This window comes from Spinacia oleracea, chromosome 2 (assembly GCF_020520425.1).
Source record: "Spinacia oleracea cultivar Varoflay chromosome 2, BTI_SOV_V1, whole genome shotgun sequence".
NCBI classification, from domain to species: domain Eukaryota; kingdom Viridiplantae; phylum Streptophyta; class Magnoliopsida; order Caryophyllales; family Amaranthaceae; genus Spinacia; species Spinacia oleracea.
This window is the reverse complement of record NC_079488.1, coordinates 906680-922772: the sequence shown is the minus strand read 5'-3', so window position 1 is coordinate 922772 and position 16093 is coordinate 906680. Positions and strand designations below refer to the sequence as shown.

Here is a 16093-nt window from a genome sequence, read left to right as displayed (position 1 = left end):
TTCAACAGCGTCAGTGTTGGCATTGCATACCTTACAAAGCTTAGCAAATTCTTGCACCGACGCCTTACACGAGGTTGACAAGGAACACATGCTACAAGATCTAGGTATCCCAACTCATACGTCGTCATCTCCTACCCCTGATTTTCATGGTAATGCACATAGCTCCCCCACTTTATCACATAATTTCATAATACCTCGTGCCCCCCGCCCGCCACTACCTCCTCCTTTTGCTCCTCCTCCTCGCCCGCCAACACCTCCTCCTCTTTGCCCACCACCACCACCTCCACCTTCTCCCCCTCCTCTTTTCCCACCACCTTCACCTCCTCCTCTTCGTCCACCAACACCACGTACCTCCACCTTCTCCTCCTCTTGATCAATCTCTTACTACTACTACTACTACTCATTCTCCTTTAGTTCCTCCTCGTATGTCACCACTTGTTGCTCCTATCCATTCATCACCCTTTAGTTCTCCACCATTAGCATCTCCCCCACTGCAAGTCACATACCGTAGACGCCCGCGCACTTCTATTTTGGACTCCATTGAAGAGGTGGATGAATCTGATTTGAGATCGACTCAACATTCGAAGAAACAACATATTTCTTAGTTGTTATATAGACATTTAGAAGTAAATATTTTGTAAACATTAATTACATTGATGTAGTTATGTGTCCTTAATTCAAGTTGGAGAAAACGCTTCTGGTGGAGATTTTTTTGAGTAATAACACTTGGTGTATTCTTTTGGAGCATTTGTGCAGAATATGTGAAATGTGCATTTGGATTTTATTTTTCTTTTGCTTTCTTACAGGTATACGGGAAGGTTGTTTTTACACCCAAACAATAAATTTGTGTTGTTTATAAGAGAAACAGAATGCGCGGGAAATGTGTAATAAAATGAACCGCTTATAGCGGTAGCGGTTTAACGTAAAGAACCGCTACTGGTGGTAGTGGTTCTTTATATTAAACCACAAACATTGATAGCGGTTTATTTCATTAAAACGCTAATACAGTTGGCGGTTTATGCTGAATTAAAAAAAAAAATAACGAAGCTGGTACCCAATCCTACGTGGACGGTATCATGGGAAATAGTTTTTATAGCAATGCAAATTGGGAATTAGTTTTCATTTTAGCTATTTCTAGGGAAATCGTTCATAAATAATGTTTGTCCTCCATATTCTCATTCATTCATCATTTCATAATTTTAGCAACACACTTTAGAGAGAGAAAAATGAGAGGTTTTATTTTCTCTCAACAGAAGAGAGAATTTAAGAGAGAGAAAGAGTTAAATGCGATTTCTACTTTCTTCTCTCTCCAACTTTTCGCATTATTGTTCTTGTTTTTTTGAGAATTAGTGAATTAATCAGAATACTAATTCTCAGGAGATGAAAAAATACAATTTGCTAATTTTCGTAGAAAGAAAATTGAAGGAGATAATGAAATTCAAGAGGATTGTGATCATTTGCTGAGGATTTATGTTGATGTTGTTGATAAATGTTGTTCAACTGTTGATCAAGGTATGCTTATATGTTCCTTTTCTTATGTTCTTTTTATTAAGTGTTCTTTTACTGTGTGCCAACAGTTTTAGGTTTGTCTTTTAAATGTAGATGGTTTGTTCTTTCATCCGTGATTGATTGTTCTTTATTTTTTAAAATACATTTAAGAACAAGTAAAAAGAACACCATCTCATCAAATCTAAGCACATTGTTCTTTTAAATTTTCATTGATTGTTCTTTTAATGCCAAGTAATCTTTTAAGTAGACATGGACTGTTCTTTTCCTCTAGATGCATAGTTCTTTTTAAGCCTACATTAATATTGTACTGTTCTTTTGAGTGTACATTGGTTGTTCTTTTGAGTCTACATTGTTTGTTCTTTAAACTTGCACAGTTGGTTCTTTTAAGTTTTTATAGATAAGAACATAGATAAAAAAGAACATAGATCAAATTCAATAGATAAGAACAAAATTATACATCTAGGTTTAAGTTCGTCAAAATTGTACTGTTCTTTTTAGTCTATATGTTGTTCTTTTAACCTGGGCGAATTGTTCGTCAAATAGTAGGGCTAATAAAAAGAACAGACAGTAAATAAATAAAAGAACATATATCTGTGTACGCTTAACATCACAAAATCAAGGTACGCTTATATGTTCGTCAAACAGTAGGGCTAATAAAGAACAGACACTAAATAAATAAAAGAACATAGATCTACTTTTTTAATTTAAATAGCCACTGTTCTTTTGAGTTAACATTCGTTGCTCTTTTAACTCTATACCATTGTTCTTCTAAGTGTATGATTCAGTGACTTAAAATACATTTAAAAAAAACATAAATGTAGATCTACTTTTAAATTCGTCAAAAAATGTATTTGGTTTCGTTATTGTAATTAGAACATTAAGGAAAACAAAAAGAACAAACAGAAGGTGTAAATGAACCTAGGTTTCTGTTTAAAAATGAATAATCCACTTACTCGCTCTCTTCTTCTTCTACCGTTTCTGAAACTTCTTTGTTGATATCTTCCAACAAATCCGCATCAATTGTTGGTGTAATTTCTTTCTCTTTCTTCTTTTTGTTTCTTAAGTTCAATAAAGTCGTTGTCAAAGGAACATCATCCCTTCAAATGAAATTTTATAGAAAATTAAAATTCATGGAAAATTCTCTGAAAATTAAAATCAAACTGAAATTCAAGAAAAAAAAAGAAAAATGAAGTTGAATTCTTACTCAATAGAACATGTCGCATCAACTACTTCTCCTTTTTTCGATTTTCCCATTTCCAATTGTTAGGGTTCAAGTTTTTGTAACCAGATTATCACTTCCAAAAAACAAATTGGGGAAGTTTTTAGAGTGAAAATAGTAGAATTGCAAATTATTTGTTCGGATTTGCAAGAATTTGAAAGGTTTTGCAGAGTTTTTTTTATTGTTGGTGAGTGGAGGTTTTGCATGTAGGTTGAGTGTGAAAGTGAAAATAAATGTCGCATTCAATGATGTATATATATATGATAAATTGAAGAGAGAGAAAATAACTGCTACAGTATTTTCAAATTTAAACTTCCTTTTTTTTTTTTTTGTTCTTTTCGTCCGCTTTTTTGTTCTTTTGGCTGATAAGTAAAGAAAATGATGTTCGTTTGAGTCTCCTTTGTGTTCTTTTTATTATCTGTTGTTAGTATTTTTAAATTTGTTTTTTATTACTGTTTTTTACTTAAATTATATTTTTAAATTTTTTTATTTTAAACAGTAATCTATTTTTAAGTTTTTTAAAATACAAAATGAAAGACAAGTAACTTATTTAATTTTTTTTTTATTAAAAGATTTTGAGGAGAGAGCAATTACCTGCCACGTTTTATGTTTTCATAGGAAAACTTCTGTTTTGCGGTTTTTTTCTTGTCACGTTCATTATTTCAATAAAAAACTTCTGTTTGGCGGTTTTTTCCCTTTTTTAACGTTTTTGTTGTTCTTTTCGTTGGTTCTTTTCTTTTTTTTGTGCGTCTGGTGTAACATTTGTCATGTTCTTTTTAAAAGTGCAGAGAAATCGTTCTTTCCTTGTTTTAACCTTTTTGGTTTTTAATATGTTTGTGTTTTTCTTTTTTTCTTTTTGTTCTTTTCCTTTACTTTCTGATCTTCTCTCATTTTAGTGTATTATGTTCTTTTACGTGTTTTAATCTTTTTGGTTTTTAATATGATTGTTCTTTTCTTTTTGTTCTTTTCGTTTAATTGCTGATGTTCTTTCTTTTTAGTGTTTTATGTTCTTTTACGTGTTTTTTCATATTCTTTTTATAGTTTATTAGGACAGAGAAATCATTCTTTTGTTGTTTTAACCTTTTTTGGTTTTCAATGTTATTGTTCTTTCCTGTTTTACTTATTGTTCTTTTGGTTTAATTCTTGATGTTCTTTCTTTTATGTTTTTGTGTTCTTTTATGTTTTTTTGTTGCTTTTTTATGTTTTTGCGTTTTGTTCTTATTTTTCTGCGTTTTGGTGCAGGTGCACCTAGATCTAGGTGCACGCGCCTGCACCATCCGCGCGTTGAACATTTTGAAGATAAAGCTACATTGCCCTACATTAATTACGGAGTACTCCGTATTGAGTTTAGTATTTGTATGTGTAGTCTTCTTCTTCCTTGGTGAAATGGTGACCCTGCTACATCTCGACTTAGTTGTTCTTAGTTTGGTTGTACTCCTTACAACATCAGTGTTGCCAGTATGTATTTACTCTATATTTGAGTGGCTATTTTTTCCAAGCTCGATATTTTCTATAATTTGGCAACATTTTTGGAAGAGTAAGAACCTCTGCTTATATGTTGAGCTAAGGTTTAAGCAGATTTTTGTGAAATTTCAAATTCGAAAATGATAAAGGTCGCAACATGCGACCTTTAAGCCGTGTCACAATGATAACATGGCATGTTTATGTGTCATGATTTAAATTGGAATCTAAAATATTTAACTTATATATTCTACTATACATGTTTAAAATAAAGGTAGGAAAATCTTAAAATTCTAATTTGTTTCTTTCTTTATATCAATTACCTTATTTACATGTTTTCATAGTAAAATTTTTGCATTGATAGTAAAAATATTATGATGACTCATAGCATACGTGGCGCCTATATGTACCAATTAAATTTCGACACGTGAGATTGCGACAACTAAATGTTGTCGCAACTTGCGACCTTTATCATCGCCCTTTGAAATTTAATACCTTTGCTTAATCCAAAACTGTCCTCTTAGTCAATTTTAGATGGGGACATATTCAGTTGATGAGTTATTTGATTGGTTTCTTTGTAGGTTTATTATTTACATTAATTGTCAAGCAATTTATTATTTATAGTGATAAATTAATGAATACAATGCATATTAGTTTTCCGGGTGTAGAACTTAAATAGATTATTTTTGCAAAGCAAAAGATAAGTATTTAAAAATGATGGAACATGAATATAGAATTCATTGATCAATGTGACAATGTGAGGAATCTTACGACTCCTTGGATAAGTTCAATTGAAAAGCAATCAAGTCTACTAACTAGCTTAGCTTAGCTTAGCTTAGCTTAATAATCAGATCCTGACATTGAATGAGTAATTCAAGTTGCCAATATGTAGTTGATGAACTCCCAAAGCAACTTTACGATTTCCAACCTCATCAACCACACTCAAATGTTTACATGCATCCACCTTAAACACAACCATACCTTGAGTATTCCCATGCAAATATACCTTCTCAAACTCTATCAACTGTTTCCTTGGTGAATTATGAACTGATGGTGGTGATGTGAACAAGAACACTGTATGCCTTCCTCCCATACTCCCATTATTCCTCACTTTCAGGTGTAAATCGAATCCTAAGTTCTCACAATGCTCTCCAACAGCATCAATTGACTTGCAGTTTGAAGAAGAATGACGACATTCATGTTCTTCCTGCAAGGGGATTGATACTTCTGTGGGTGCTTTTACCAGGTGATGGGTGAAGTCTGAATAACTTAATCCATCACCAAAACTGTATACTGTTTCTCCGTTGTAAAACCTGTAGCTTCTTCCTGGGTATCCTGTTGCAGGGTCTGCTCTCATGTTCATGTTTGTCATTGGTACTTTGTCTGCGTAGGATTGTGGATACCATGTCATTGGTAGTCTTCCACCTGCACATACAGACATTAATATTATATGTCAATGTTTGATTATTCATGTTTTTTAGTTGTAAATAAATGAAATTTATAGGGGACTTACAAGGATTGTAAGCACCAAAAATGATATCAGCAAGAGCAGCACCACCAGCTTGACCCGGATAACCAACCCACAAAATACTCTTGATTTTGTCATTGTTCTTGGCAAAAGTAATGTCCATACCACCACCAGACATTATAACCAGAATCACAGGTCCCTTGGAAACATTTGCAACTGCTGTAACGAGTAGTTGTTGCTGTCCAGGAAGGTACAAATCAACTCTGTCTCGACTCTCTGCTTCAATAGACTGATCAGCACCCATAATCAAAACAGTGGCATCTGAAGTTGAAGCTATCTGTTTTGCTTCATCAAGTTGAGCTGTAACACATGCTACATTAGAGCAACCAGGTTGGTAAGTTGTTGAAGTGTATGAAGCAAGGCCTTGTAAAGGGGTTGTGTATTTGCATGGAATTCCTTCATAATTTCCAATCATTGTTTTGGTAACATTAGCATTAGGTCCAATTACAGCAACTGACTTGATATTTGAAGCAGTAAATGGTAATGTTTTTGCAGTGTTTTGTAGAAGAACAATGCCTTGTCTTGCAGCATCACGAGCTAGCTCCTGGTGTTGAGGTGTGCACACGTCTTTTGGACCAAGATCTCCGTAAAGTTTCTTGGAGGGATTACCATCGAAGAAACCGAGCCTCATTAATGTTGCGAAATTGTAAGAGATAGCTTTATTGATATCTGATTCTTTAAGTAGTCCTTTGTCTACTGCACCTTGAGTGTGCTTCGAAAGGAAGTATCCGCAATCAAGGTTCACCCCTGTTTATTACAATATATATATAGTTGGTTAGTTAGTTAATTAGCTTCTTAATTAGCTTCTTAATTAGCTTCTTAATTAGCTTCTTAATTAGAACTTAGAAGTTAGTAGTTCTCTGAAACCTAAAATATGATGTTGATGTTCAATTTACCTGCTAAAATTGACTGAGCTACAGCTTCTTCAGGGGTTTTGGTGTAGTGTTGAGAATTGTACAAGACATCTATTGAATCACAATCTGTAACAATGTAGCTGCAAAATTGGTGGCACAAAATCAAAATTAATAAATGTAAAAATGTATTTACAGGGTAAGTAAATTTGGTAATGAGAAAGTTACCCATTTAAGTTCCAATCTCCTCTAATAACTCCAGAAAGAAGATGAGAATCAGCACAAGTAGGTTTGCCATTAACTTGGTTGTAGGAACACATAACACTAGCAACATTCCCATCTACAACACAACTTTTAAAAGGAGGTTGAAATGTATCATCCAAATCTTGTTGTGACACCTATCAGACCATATATATACATACATATTCATGTTAGTTAGTAGTATTATCAACTGAATAGTTATACAAATTTGTTATCCCATGCATGTGATTCAAAGCAAGTGGATATTCAAGACACTTAGTTATGAGTTATGAGTATGACTTATGCTTTTCCCTAGCTTGAAATGTAGATGCATTTAGTACAATCCAACTAAATTATGGGCTGTTGTCTTAAATTATGACTTATGAGGTAGGACTTCCAATATTCAACCAATCAATATAATGTTGAAAAAGTGATAATTAATTAATTAAGATAGGACCAACACTACATTTTCAATAATATTATCAACATGATGATATTATTTAGAAAGAAAGAGAGAGAGTAGGATCGGAGTTAGAATAGTTACGTACCACGGCATTGAAGCGATAACGATCAACGCCTTTCCAATTATCAACATCATAAGCAGTGTAATGTTTGCAACAAGCAGCAACCTTAAGCTTGTTAGGATCAGAATCATCAGATTGTTGTAAACCTTGAACATAATTAGAACCATATTTACTTGAAAGAAGTGGGTCTTCTCCTGGTGTTTCTTGACCTCTTCCCCAACGTGGGTCCCTAAATATATTCACATTTGGTGACCAATATGTCAATCCAGCTAATCCTACATTGTACATTGCTCTTGCTTCACTTGATACTACCTGCATTACATTATTGGATTTTAAATTTTTATGTCAACTTGTTAATGAACTTGTAGTAACAAACAACCCATTATTTAAAGTTACTCTTCTATTTATGCAACTAATAATATATAGTACGTACTATGCATGGTTTAGCCTTTTTCTATTGGATTTTTCATCATTTTGCCATATTCTTTTGCTATTATTAAAGTTACACATCTATTTATACAAGTGAAAGCTAGGAATATATAATTGTAATACTTTAGTACTAAGGTTTAGCTTTTTGTTATAGAATAGTTTTTGGTGGAAGACATTACAAAGCAAAATGTTGACACTATATCTTATTTTATATTTTATATTTTATATGATTAAGGTGAAGAAATCATTATTTATATCATTGAAACTAGTAGCTAGTGTCTTAAGGAAGACTAACATATATACATCACTCATAGTAAAGCTCCACTATGATTAGATTTGCTTTCTTAGATACCAAGATTTTGGTATTAGACGTTCTTGGATCAACTATTACCATTATTATAATTATAAAACTAAACTCATAAATTTTCAATTGTAGGTGTTTAAGTTGTTTTTTCTTAAAGTGATAGATTTATAGGTTCAACAGGTTATACAAGTCTCGTGTTACTAATGTCTATTTATTTGCTCATTTGGAGAACTGCAGGGGTAATTAAGAACATTGATATATATTACAATCGATTTTAATCAACAGAAATTGCCTATTTTGACAAAGATGTCAAAATGTGAACAATAAATTTTGTATAAGGTAATGGCATAATTAATGTTGTAGCTTAGATGTTCGACATTTAATTTCCTATCTTGTTTATCACTCTTAAAACGTTACCTACTAATTAATCTAGCTTACAAGTATTACATTTTTGGTCCAAATTGAAACTGAAAAGTCAACATAATACGTGGTGATACATATATTAATATTATAAACTAGTAGTAGTACGTAACTAGTTGTTGGGCCGGGCGATGCCTCGGGTTACTACGTTAATAACATTTGTATTTATTTATTATTATTTTTGCAATGATAACATGAAACATATCATGTCTTAGTGGTAAAGACTTTATTGTTTAAACACAAGGTTGGAGGTTCAAACCTTATACAAACTATATTTCACATTTTTTTCATATATGTGAAAATCGCATAGAGTGAAAGACTAATAAGCAGCGCGTCACGTGTCACATAAACTTCTTTAGAAACGCCTTTTAATATATAGTATAGATATTTAGTCAAAGAACACAAAGAGTAGCTAGATTTATTGGTTACGATTAGAATTTAGTGTACAAGTTAGTTGTGGTAATGCTTAATTAAACGTAGCAGCTCGATCAGCTAGTGTACCAACCACACTTAACAACTACGCAATGACCACAATCATTCCTTCTGTTTTTAGATATTTTTCACTATAATTATTTAACGTATTTAAACGAATCTTCTAAATATACTATATATAATTAACTAGACTGATAATTTCAAGTTTTCAACATTAGAGGACCACAGTTGTATCTACTTTTCTGCCAAAGGAACTTTTTAACTTATTAAATTATAACAAATCGAATCATTATCCAAATACAGTAGGTTCTAGTGTAAAACGATCTGACATATTTTTATTCCATAATGTTCCTCATGTTTACTATTTATATGGTCAAAGTTTAAAAATTTTGACCGTAATTAATAGCATAAATGTTAACTTGTGGGATATATTTGATTCGTTTTCAATATAAATTTTATAAATATAAATTTTTTATAATTTTTACTAATACGAAATTAAAATTATTAACGGTCAAAGTAGTGTATTGGAGACCGCGTATAATGGAAAAGTGAGGAACATTATGAAACGGAGGGAGTACTGCTTAAGACCAAAAAAACAAAGTTGCTGAAGGTATAATGTGAATAAGATATGTGATCATAATATTTGATTAGACTGTCTCACATAAGATTTATTTGTCAAAGGATCTTTAAAAAGAATTGGCAAATGATTTCAATATTTCAATGACCTTTATTTAAGGTAAAATAGCAAAGACAAAGACAGACGACTACAGAAGTTGTCCAATAAAAAACAAGTTGCTAGTAATAGTGATCCTCACGGATGCACAATACAGAATTATGAGGATTAATGTTTGATTGTTGATTTTGTTGTTATGCTCAATTATCACAGTAAATATTATTCTTTTTTACGTAGGACGGCTATGAAAAAAAAAAGAAAAGGAATGTACAAGATTCAGAGATAAAATGTCATTTTCTTTCATTTGTACACAAACATTGATGCAAACACAAATTTTGCACCAAATCCTAGCCACCATTATTTTATTTTTCTTGATAACATTATCTACTTTAATAATTAATTCCTAATGCCTAATTTTGCACCAAATACCGGGTATTGTAGTCTTGTTAACTAAGGCGAATTTTGGTTTCAAAAGTTTGAGAAGCTTGTTTTTACTTTTCTTTTTTTCAACTTAAGACGAACTATTAGCCTTTTTATAATCTTGTGTGCATTAGCAAATAATACTAGTTATCATGGAATTGTTATCGGAAAAAGATACTTCGTATTTGGCATGGTGTGTTAAGATCAATTTTTATTCTTTTCTAATATGTAAGTCGTAGAGAAAATTGAATCTCACAAAGTCAATTGCAAATCATATTCCATTAAAATAAAGTAACACAATCTAAAAGTTGCCCCAATTTTTATCTTTTCTACACCCTCTAAGAGATACAAGGGCGAAATATGTGATCTTAAACCAACATATTTTTATTATTATTATTATTATTATTATTATAAGGTCAATCATAAATAATGTGCCATATATCTACTCATAACAAGATTTACATAACTTTTTTACTTTCATGCAACAAATATCCAACATGCATTTTTTTATGGTTGGTTTGGAAGACAAGTATCTGGGATATAGACTATTTTGTGGACCATTTAAATATTACTCCGAATTTAGTTATGACGTTACTAGTTTTTAATAGGATAATTTACGTGTACGTATAATAAAAGTTGAATTAACAAAAAGGATAGAAATGGTACCTTTCCTATGGCTTCAAAGAGTGTAGTATTGAATGATGCAGCAGTTGTAATAACTTGAGGGAAACTAGTAGCACCAGGAACCACATTAGAGAAACGAGTACCCGGACCCGTATTAGAGACTCCATGTAATGCTTCGGACCACCATTCGTACTTTGGTATACCAAGTCTACTTACACTTGCTGCTCCACTTATCAAGTATCCGATTTTTTCCGGTAGGGTTAACCGCCCGACTAAATCTGCAACCCTATCCTCCATACCCGTTTCCGTATTGCAAAACCCGAGACTCGACAACGAAGCATTGCTCGCTGTATCACAGGCGAAAGGGGGTGATTGCCCTTGAATTTTGCTTAAAGAGTATAATGTGACTAAAAGAATGGTGTGTAAGGTCAAAACAGGGGAAACAGAGCAAGTTTTTGCTCTGTTTTTATGGGAGCCCATTTTTTGGGCTAAAGAATTTTCTTTCAAGGAAAAAATCATTTTGGTGGGTTAAGAATTTAAGATGGGGCCTTGTGACTTATAGTGGTGTTGGTTACTTATATTTATAGTGGATATATAGTTGGATGTTACGTAGTATGAGATTTTTTTTTTTTGTTTTTTTGGTGGATAAGGTAAGGAAATAATGTGATTTTTAGCGTAGGATCAAATTAATGTCTTGTTCTCTTCACTTTAGTTACACTTGTTTCATATTTTTATGTAAGTAATTGAAAGTTGAGTTTAATTTACGATGAAAATAGATTTTAATAATGTTTAATTAATTTCAGATAGAAAAAATCAGGTTAATAAATGAGCACGGATTCATGATTATTGAATTTTGGTTGATGAAAAATAAAGGAAGCTAATGTTTGTTGTGCTAACAAGAAATTCAACAACTATATTGGCTTGTCTAAAGCAACACAAAATCAATACGCTTAAAAACTAAGTTAGTATTAAACACTAAGCTAATCATGGAATTAGAATATTATCCTAAAAAGCTTTATCGTTGCAAAGACTTGACCTATAAAGTTCAATGTAATTAATTTGTAGAACGTTTATCGAATAATAATGATAATAATAATTCTTTTAAAAACAAAAGTTTTCACCAAATTACAAACTCTTGTTGTCTAAAACTTGAAACAAATAAAGTTTTTCTAAAGTTCCAAAATGTTAATTATTTTCTTTTAATAGACATTTAAGATGAAATGATTTTTTCATGGGTGGTTGCAAATAGAGCATTGAATAAGAGTGACAACTTGAGACCTTCACATACATTTTTTGGTTAGAAAAATGTCACTAATTCATACGTATCTTCTTAATATACAAAATGCTTTTTTCATTTCAAATTAGTTTACACATTTTTGGGCACGTATAATCATCTCCATTGGGACTCAAATAAGGGTTTAAAAGGAAAAAGAAAGTGTTACTAAAGAAGAGTCTCCTGTTGGACGCGCGAGTTATCAAAAATTATTTACCTTTATAAAGGAAAGTTATAAAAAATTATGTTACCTATATGTTTTACGGGATAAAAAAAATTCCTTCATTAATACATTGGATGTTTGAGTCTTAAAAGTGGGTTTAAAAATAAAGGCTCCTCATTGTAGGGAAAAAAAACATTTAATATATGGGGCTAACAAAAAGAGACGAAGTACGGCGGGAGTATTAGAAAGCAACTAAAGTACTTATACCTTGAAGGCTTTAACTAGTAAGAAAAGATTTTTGATCCCAACTAAAGGGTTCACCGCTAGCTATACTCTAATAGCATTTTTATTACTCCGTATTTTTTATTGTTGTTTTAGTAGAATAGTAGGTGTGAAATTAACATGTATTTTTTTTTAAGGGAAATGTGAAATTAGCTAATGGACCTTCATTATCTCAATATTATTTATTTATTTATTTATTTATCTATATCACGACGTTAAAGGTGAGAGTGAAGATGAAGTGGATTAAAAACATTATTCTACCACCTTGTGAATTCCAATTATTATTTTTAACTAAACGAAATGGTTAACATAATTAATCTCCAGTAAACCGTTAGTATTTTTAAGAAACCAAATAATTTATATTCGGGCCTATTGTGTAATCAAGCTATTCCATTTTGTTTATTTTTAGAGGGTGCTATATAAATTCCCTATGACATTAGCTAAACCTGAAACTATAATTAATGAAATAAAATGATGTTGATTATATCATGCATAAGGTAGAATCAATGAATAGTATATAAAAAATGGAATACTCAACCACTCAACCCTACACGCAGGTTACATAAGGTAAAGTAAAACATGCATGCGATATGGACTTAAGTAGGAATATTAATTTATAAAATAATAATAATAAAAAAAGAAGTTGTTTTGTAGCAGCCCGTGATGAAATGGAAATGAGGCGAAAATGAGATTAAAGAGGTAAAGTACGTACAAAGTTTGTAAGGCTATGAAATTATGAATACTTGCATCAAAATTCAAAATTCAAAATTCAAAATAATGGTGATTGGTCAAAATAAGTAAAAAGGGAAGTTTGTAAAGAACTCCGTGAACACATTGCATCTTGTTGTTTTTATTGGAAACAATTTGGTTTGCAATTTGCATGGGATCTTTGGGTTTTTTTTTGGTGGATGCCACCATATATTATATATACTTCATATCATACTTATATAAAAAAGAGCGTAGAAAATGAGTGTGTTTTCTTTTGCAGTGAATTGAAATGCAAATTGCTCTCACGTGATCATTTTATTTTGTGGCGGTGCTCATTGTCCTTGTTACTATTTTTTACAATACTACTCAATTGATCAATATCTTAAATCAGGTCAATCATCGATCAGATTGGTTTTGTCAATTACAATAATTTAAGATAAGTTCATTTTAAATTTTAAATTTAGGTGTCATCAGATTAAAAGATTAAACTCGTCTTTAAATAAATAATTACTACAGTGATATATTATTGTTCATTAAAGTATAAACTTAAAGACCTCATAACTCATGAGAATGACCTTGGTCTTAAATTATGAGTTGTTAATTAGAATTTGAAAAATGAACACGAAGAATAAATAAAAGTGAAAGGGCCATATCATTAGAGTTTAGAGCCCATCCAAATATGAAATATCCATCCTTTTCCTTGAAACTTTAGGCCATGCATGCAGATAAGGTTAATCAGAGACAACAAGATTAATTAGTATATTTTATTATAAAAAAAAGGTGAGGAGACTAATTATTGCTTTATGTGTCGATTAAGCAAAGCAATTGAATTGAAACACTACGTAACAAGTGGAGAAAGACAAAAGTGGAAAGGAGAGAGACATGAGTCATGACTACATGACTCAATAAGGTGGGTGTTGTATTTTTATTCTTGCCATTTGCTAAGCCAATATAATAGTAATATAGTATAGGACAGTTTAGTGATCAATGATAATACAAATCCAAATACACCAACTTATATACTACTCGCTACCTAATTATTAATTAACCAACATCACCAATTATGGATTTTCTCCCCTAAAAAAATAATTAAGGTTACTGTTTACGCGTCAATATCAAGATAACTCACCATAGTTAGGAAATAAACACAACTTAGTTAAGTTGACAAAAATAGGAAACGGACTTGTTTGATTTAATATCTTGTTTCCTAGTTTAATTAGAATTGTAATTAGGAAAGTAAATATATTTTGGTATGTAACAATCTCTAGAATAATTATTTAGACTTGGAGAACAAGTATAATTCTATTAGACGTGGGTTTCTAGTTTAGCCTATAAAAGGGGGTTTAGGCCTAGCTAGAAAATAAGACGGAAAATACATTGGTGAGAGGAATCATCAATTGAGGGATTATTGTGTTATTTTGCAGGAACTTAATAATACGATAATATTTGAGGGGAGGAAATATAAATTTCCTCATAAACACTTGTGTCTTTTATTATTGTCTTTTACTATTTGTTCTATATTATATTTGCAGAGTTTGTTCCTAATCGTTCGTGGCAGGCGTTTGGTTATAACACTCACCCATATAATAACTATGGTACATATTGGAATAAATATAGAAAATGTAAACATTTAACATTGGTAATGAAGTTATCCCAATTGCTTGTTGGTTCAGTGGTGATTGGGGCTGAACTTGGTAAGGAGAACCCGTGTTCGATCCCCCGCAACAACAATTGGGAGGGGACTGGAACCTAACCACCCAGAACTCTCCCCGAATCCGGATTAGCCCTAAGGGTGAACCGGGTGCTAACACCAAAAAACATTGGTAATTAAGTTTATAGGGCAATATCATACTACAGAGTATCACTAATACACAATCACTTACTACCGCACTACGATGCCTATGCTAGGGATACCATTTTCACGTACACCTGGAAAACACACAATTCGCTTGAGATGGGAACACTAAGATAGCGGTACAAAAGATAAGTGTTCATATGTACATCGACAAATATATGGTCAAACATGTGCATTGGCATATTAATATGCGCAGTCAAATTCATGGAATTGAAAGAGAGGTGAATGTTTTGGCTATAATTTCGATTATCATTAGACGAAAATCATATTCACCTCTATCTACAACAAATTCATAAGTTATAACTTATCGTATGACTTTTAACGATCAATGAATTAATTTGTTATTAAAAGAAGCATATAGGGGTATCATAACTTTAGACTTGTCAAAGATTTTTAAAAAAATATAATAAAATGAAATTAACCTCGACTACGCGGTACCGTTAAGTGCACCGGTAAATGTGGACCTGGATGATTATATATTTCTAAGGCATGTAGTACTCCCTCCATTCCTTTTTGTTGTTCCCATTTCCTTTTCTGGCATTTCTTTTTGTTGTTCCCCTACTGAATCTTTACTATTTTTGGCCATAGTTTTTTTACCAATTTACCCTAAGATTCCCCACTATTTACCAAAAAACCCTAAGATTCTACCCTTTTTCCAACCTAAATTTCACCACTTTCATTATTTTATTCATCCTTTATTCCCACTTTCACCCATCCCTATCTCCTTCTCTCTCTTCTTTTTCAACCGGTCTCCCACTTTTTCTCTCTCTCCTCCTTCCTCTCTCTGTTTCTTTCTCTGTTTCTCTTGAGGAGAACATCCTTCTTCATTTTCTATCTTCCTCCTCTCTCTTTTCTCTCTCTCCTCCTTCTTATCTCACTGTTCTCTCTTTAAATCCCTCAAGAACACTTTTCTCGCTCTATCTCTCTTGCCACCACCACACCTCCGGTCCTCCGCCACCGCCACCACCCTCCGGAATACGTATTATGGCTTTAGATGTTGACATTCGACCATGAAAACTCTATGGTCGAATTTGACCTCGAAATCCTCAAAATCGTGATATTGAGATTAATCGGGTATGAATTTATTTTTGTGTTCATGTTTCAAATTTTTTGGGTTGAATTTTTGGTTAATTTTGGTGTATTTTTAGTCGAGTTTTGGTCGAGTTTTTCGGATAGAT

General features: G+C 32.1%; 1 protein-coding gene across 1 annotated transcript; it reads right to left on the bottom strand.

Moving 5' to 3' along the window:
- Nucleotides 1–4888: 4888 nt before the first annotated feature.
- LOC110777663 (beta-xylosidase/alpha-L-arabinofuranosidase 1) lies at nucleotides 4889–11777 on the bottom strand. The gene is made up of 6 exons (XM_021982253.2): nucleotides 10677–11777; nucleotides 7357–7644; nucleotides 6797–6966; nucleotides 6614–6711; nucleotides 5703–6464; nucleotides 4889–5614 (listed from the first exon to the last, which is right to left on the bottom strand). The coding sequence occupies exons 1-6, from the start codon at nucleotides 11151–11153 to the stop codon at nucleotides 5037–5039; spliced, it is 2373 nt and encodes a 790-aa protein (XP_021837945.1). The 5' UTR covers nucleotides 11154–11777; the 3' UTR covers nucleotides 4889–5036.
- Between the last annotated feature and the right edge of the window lie 4316 nt (nucleotides 11778–16093).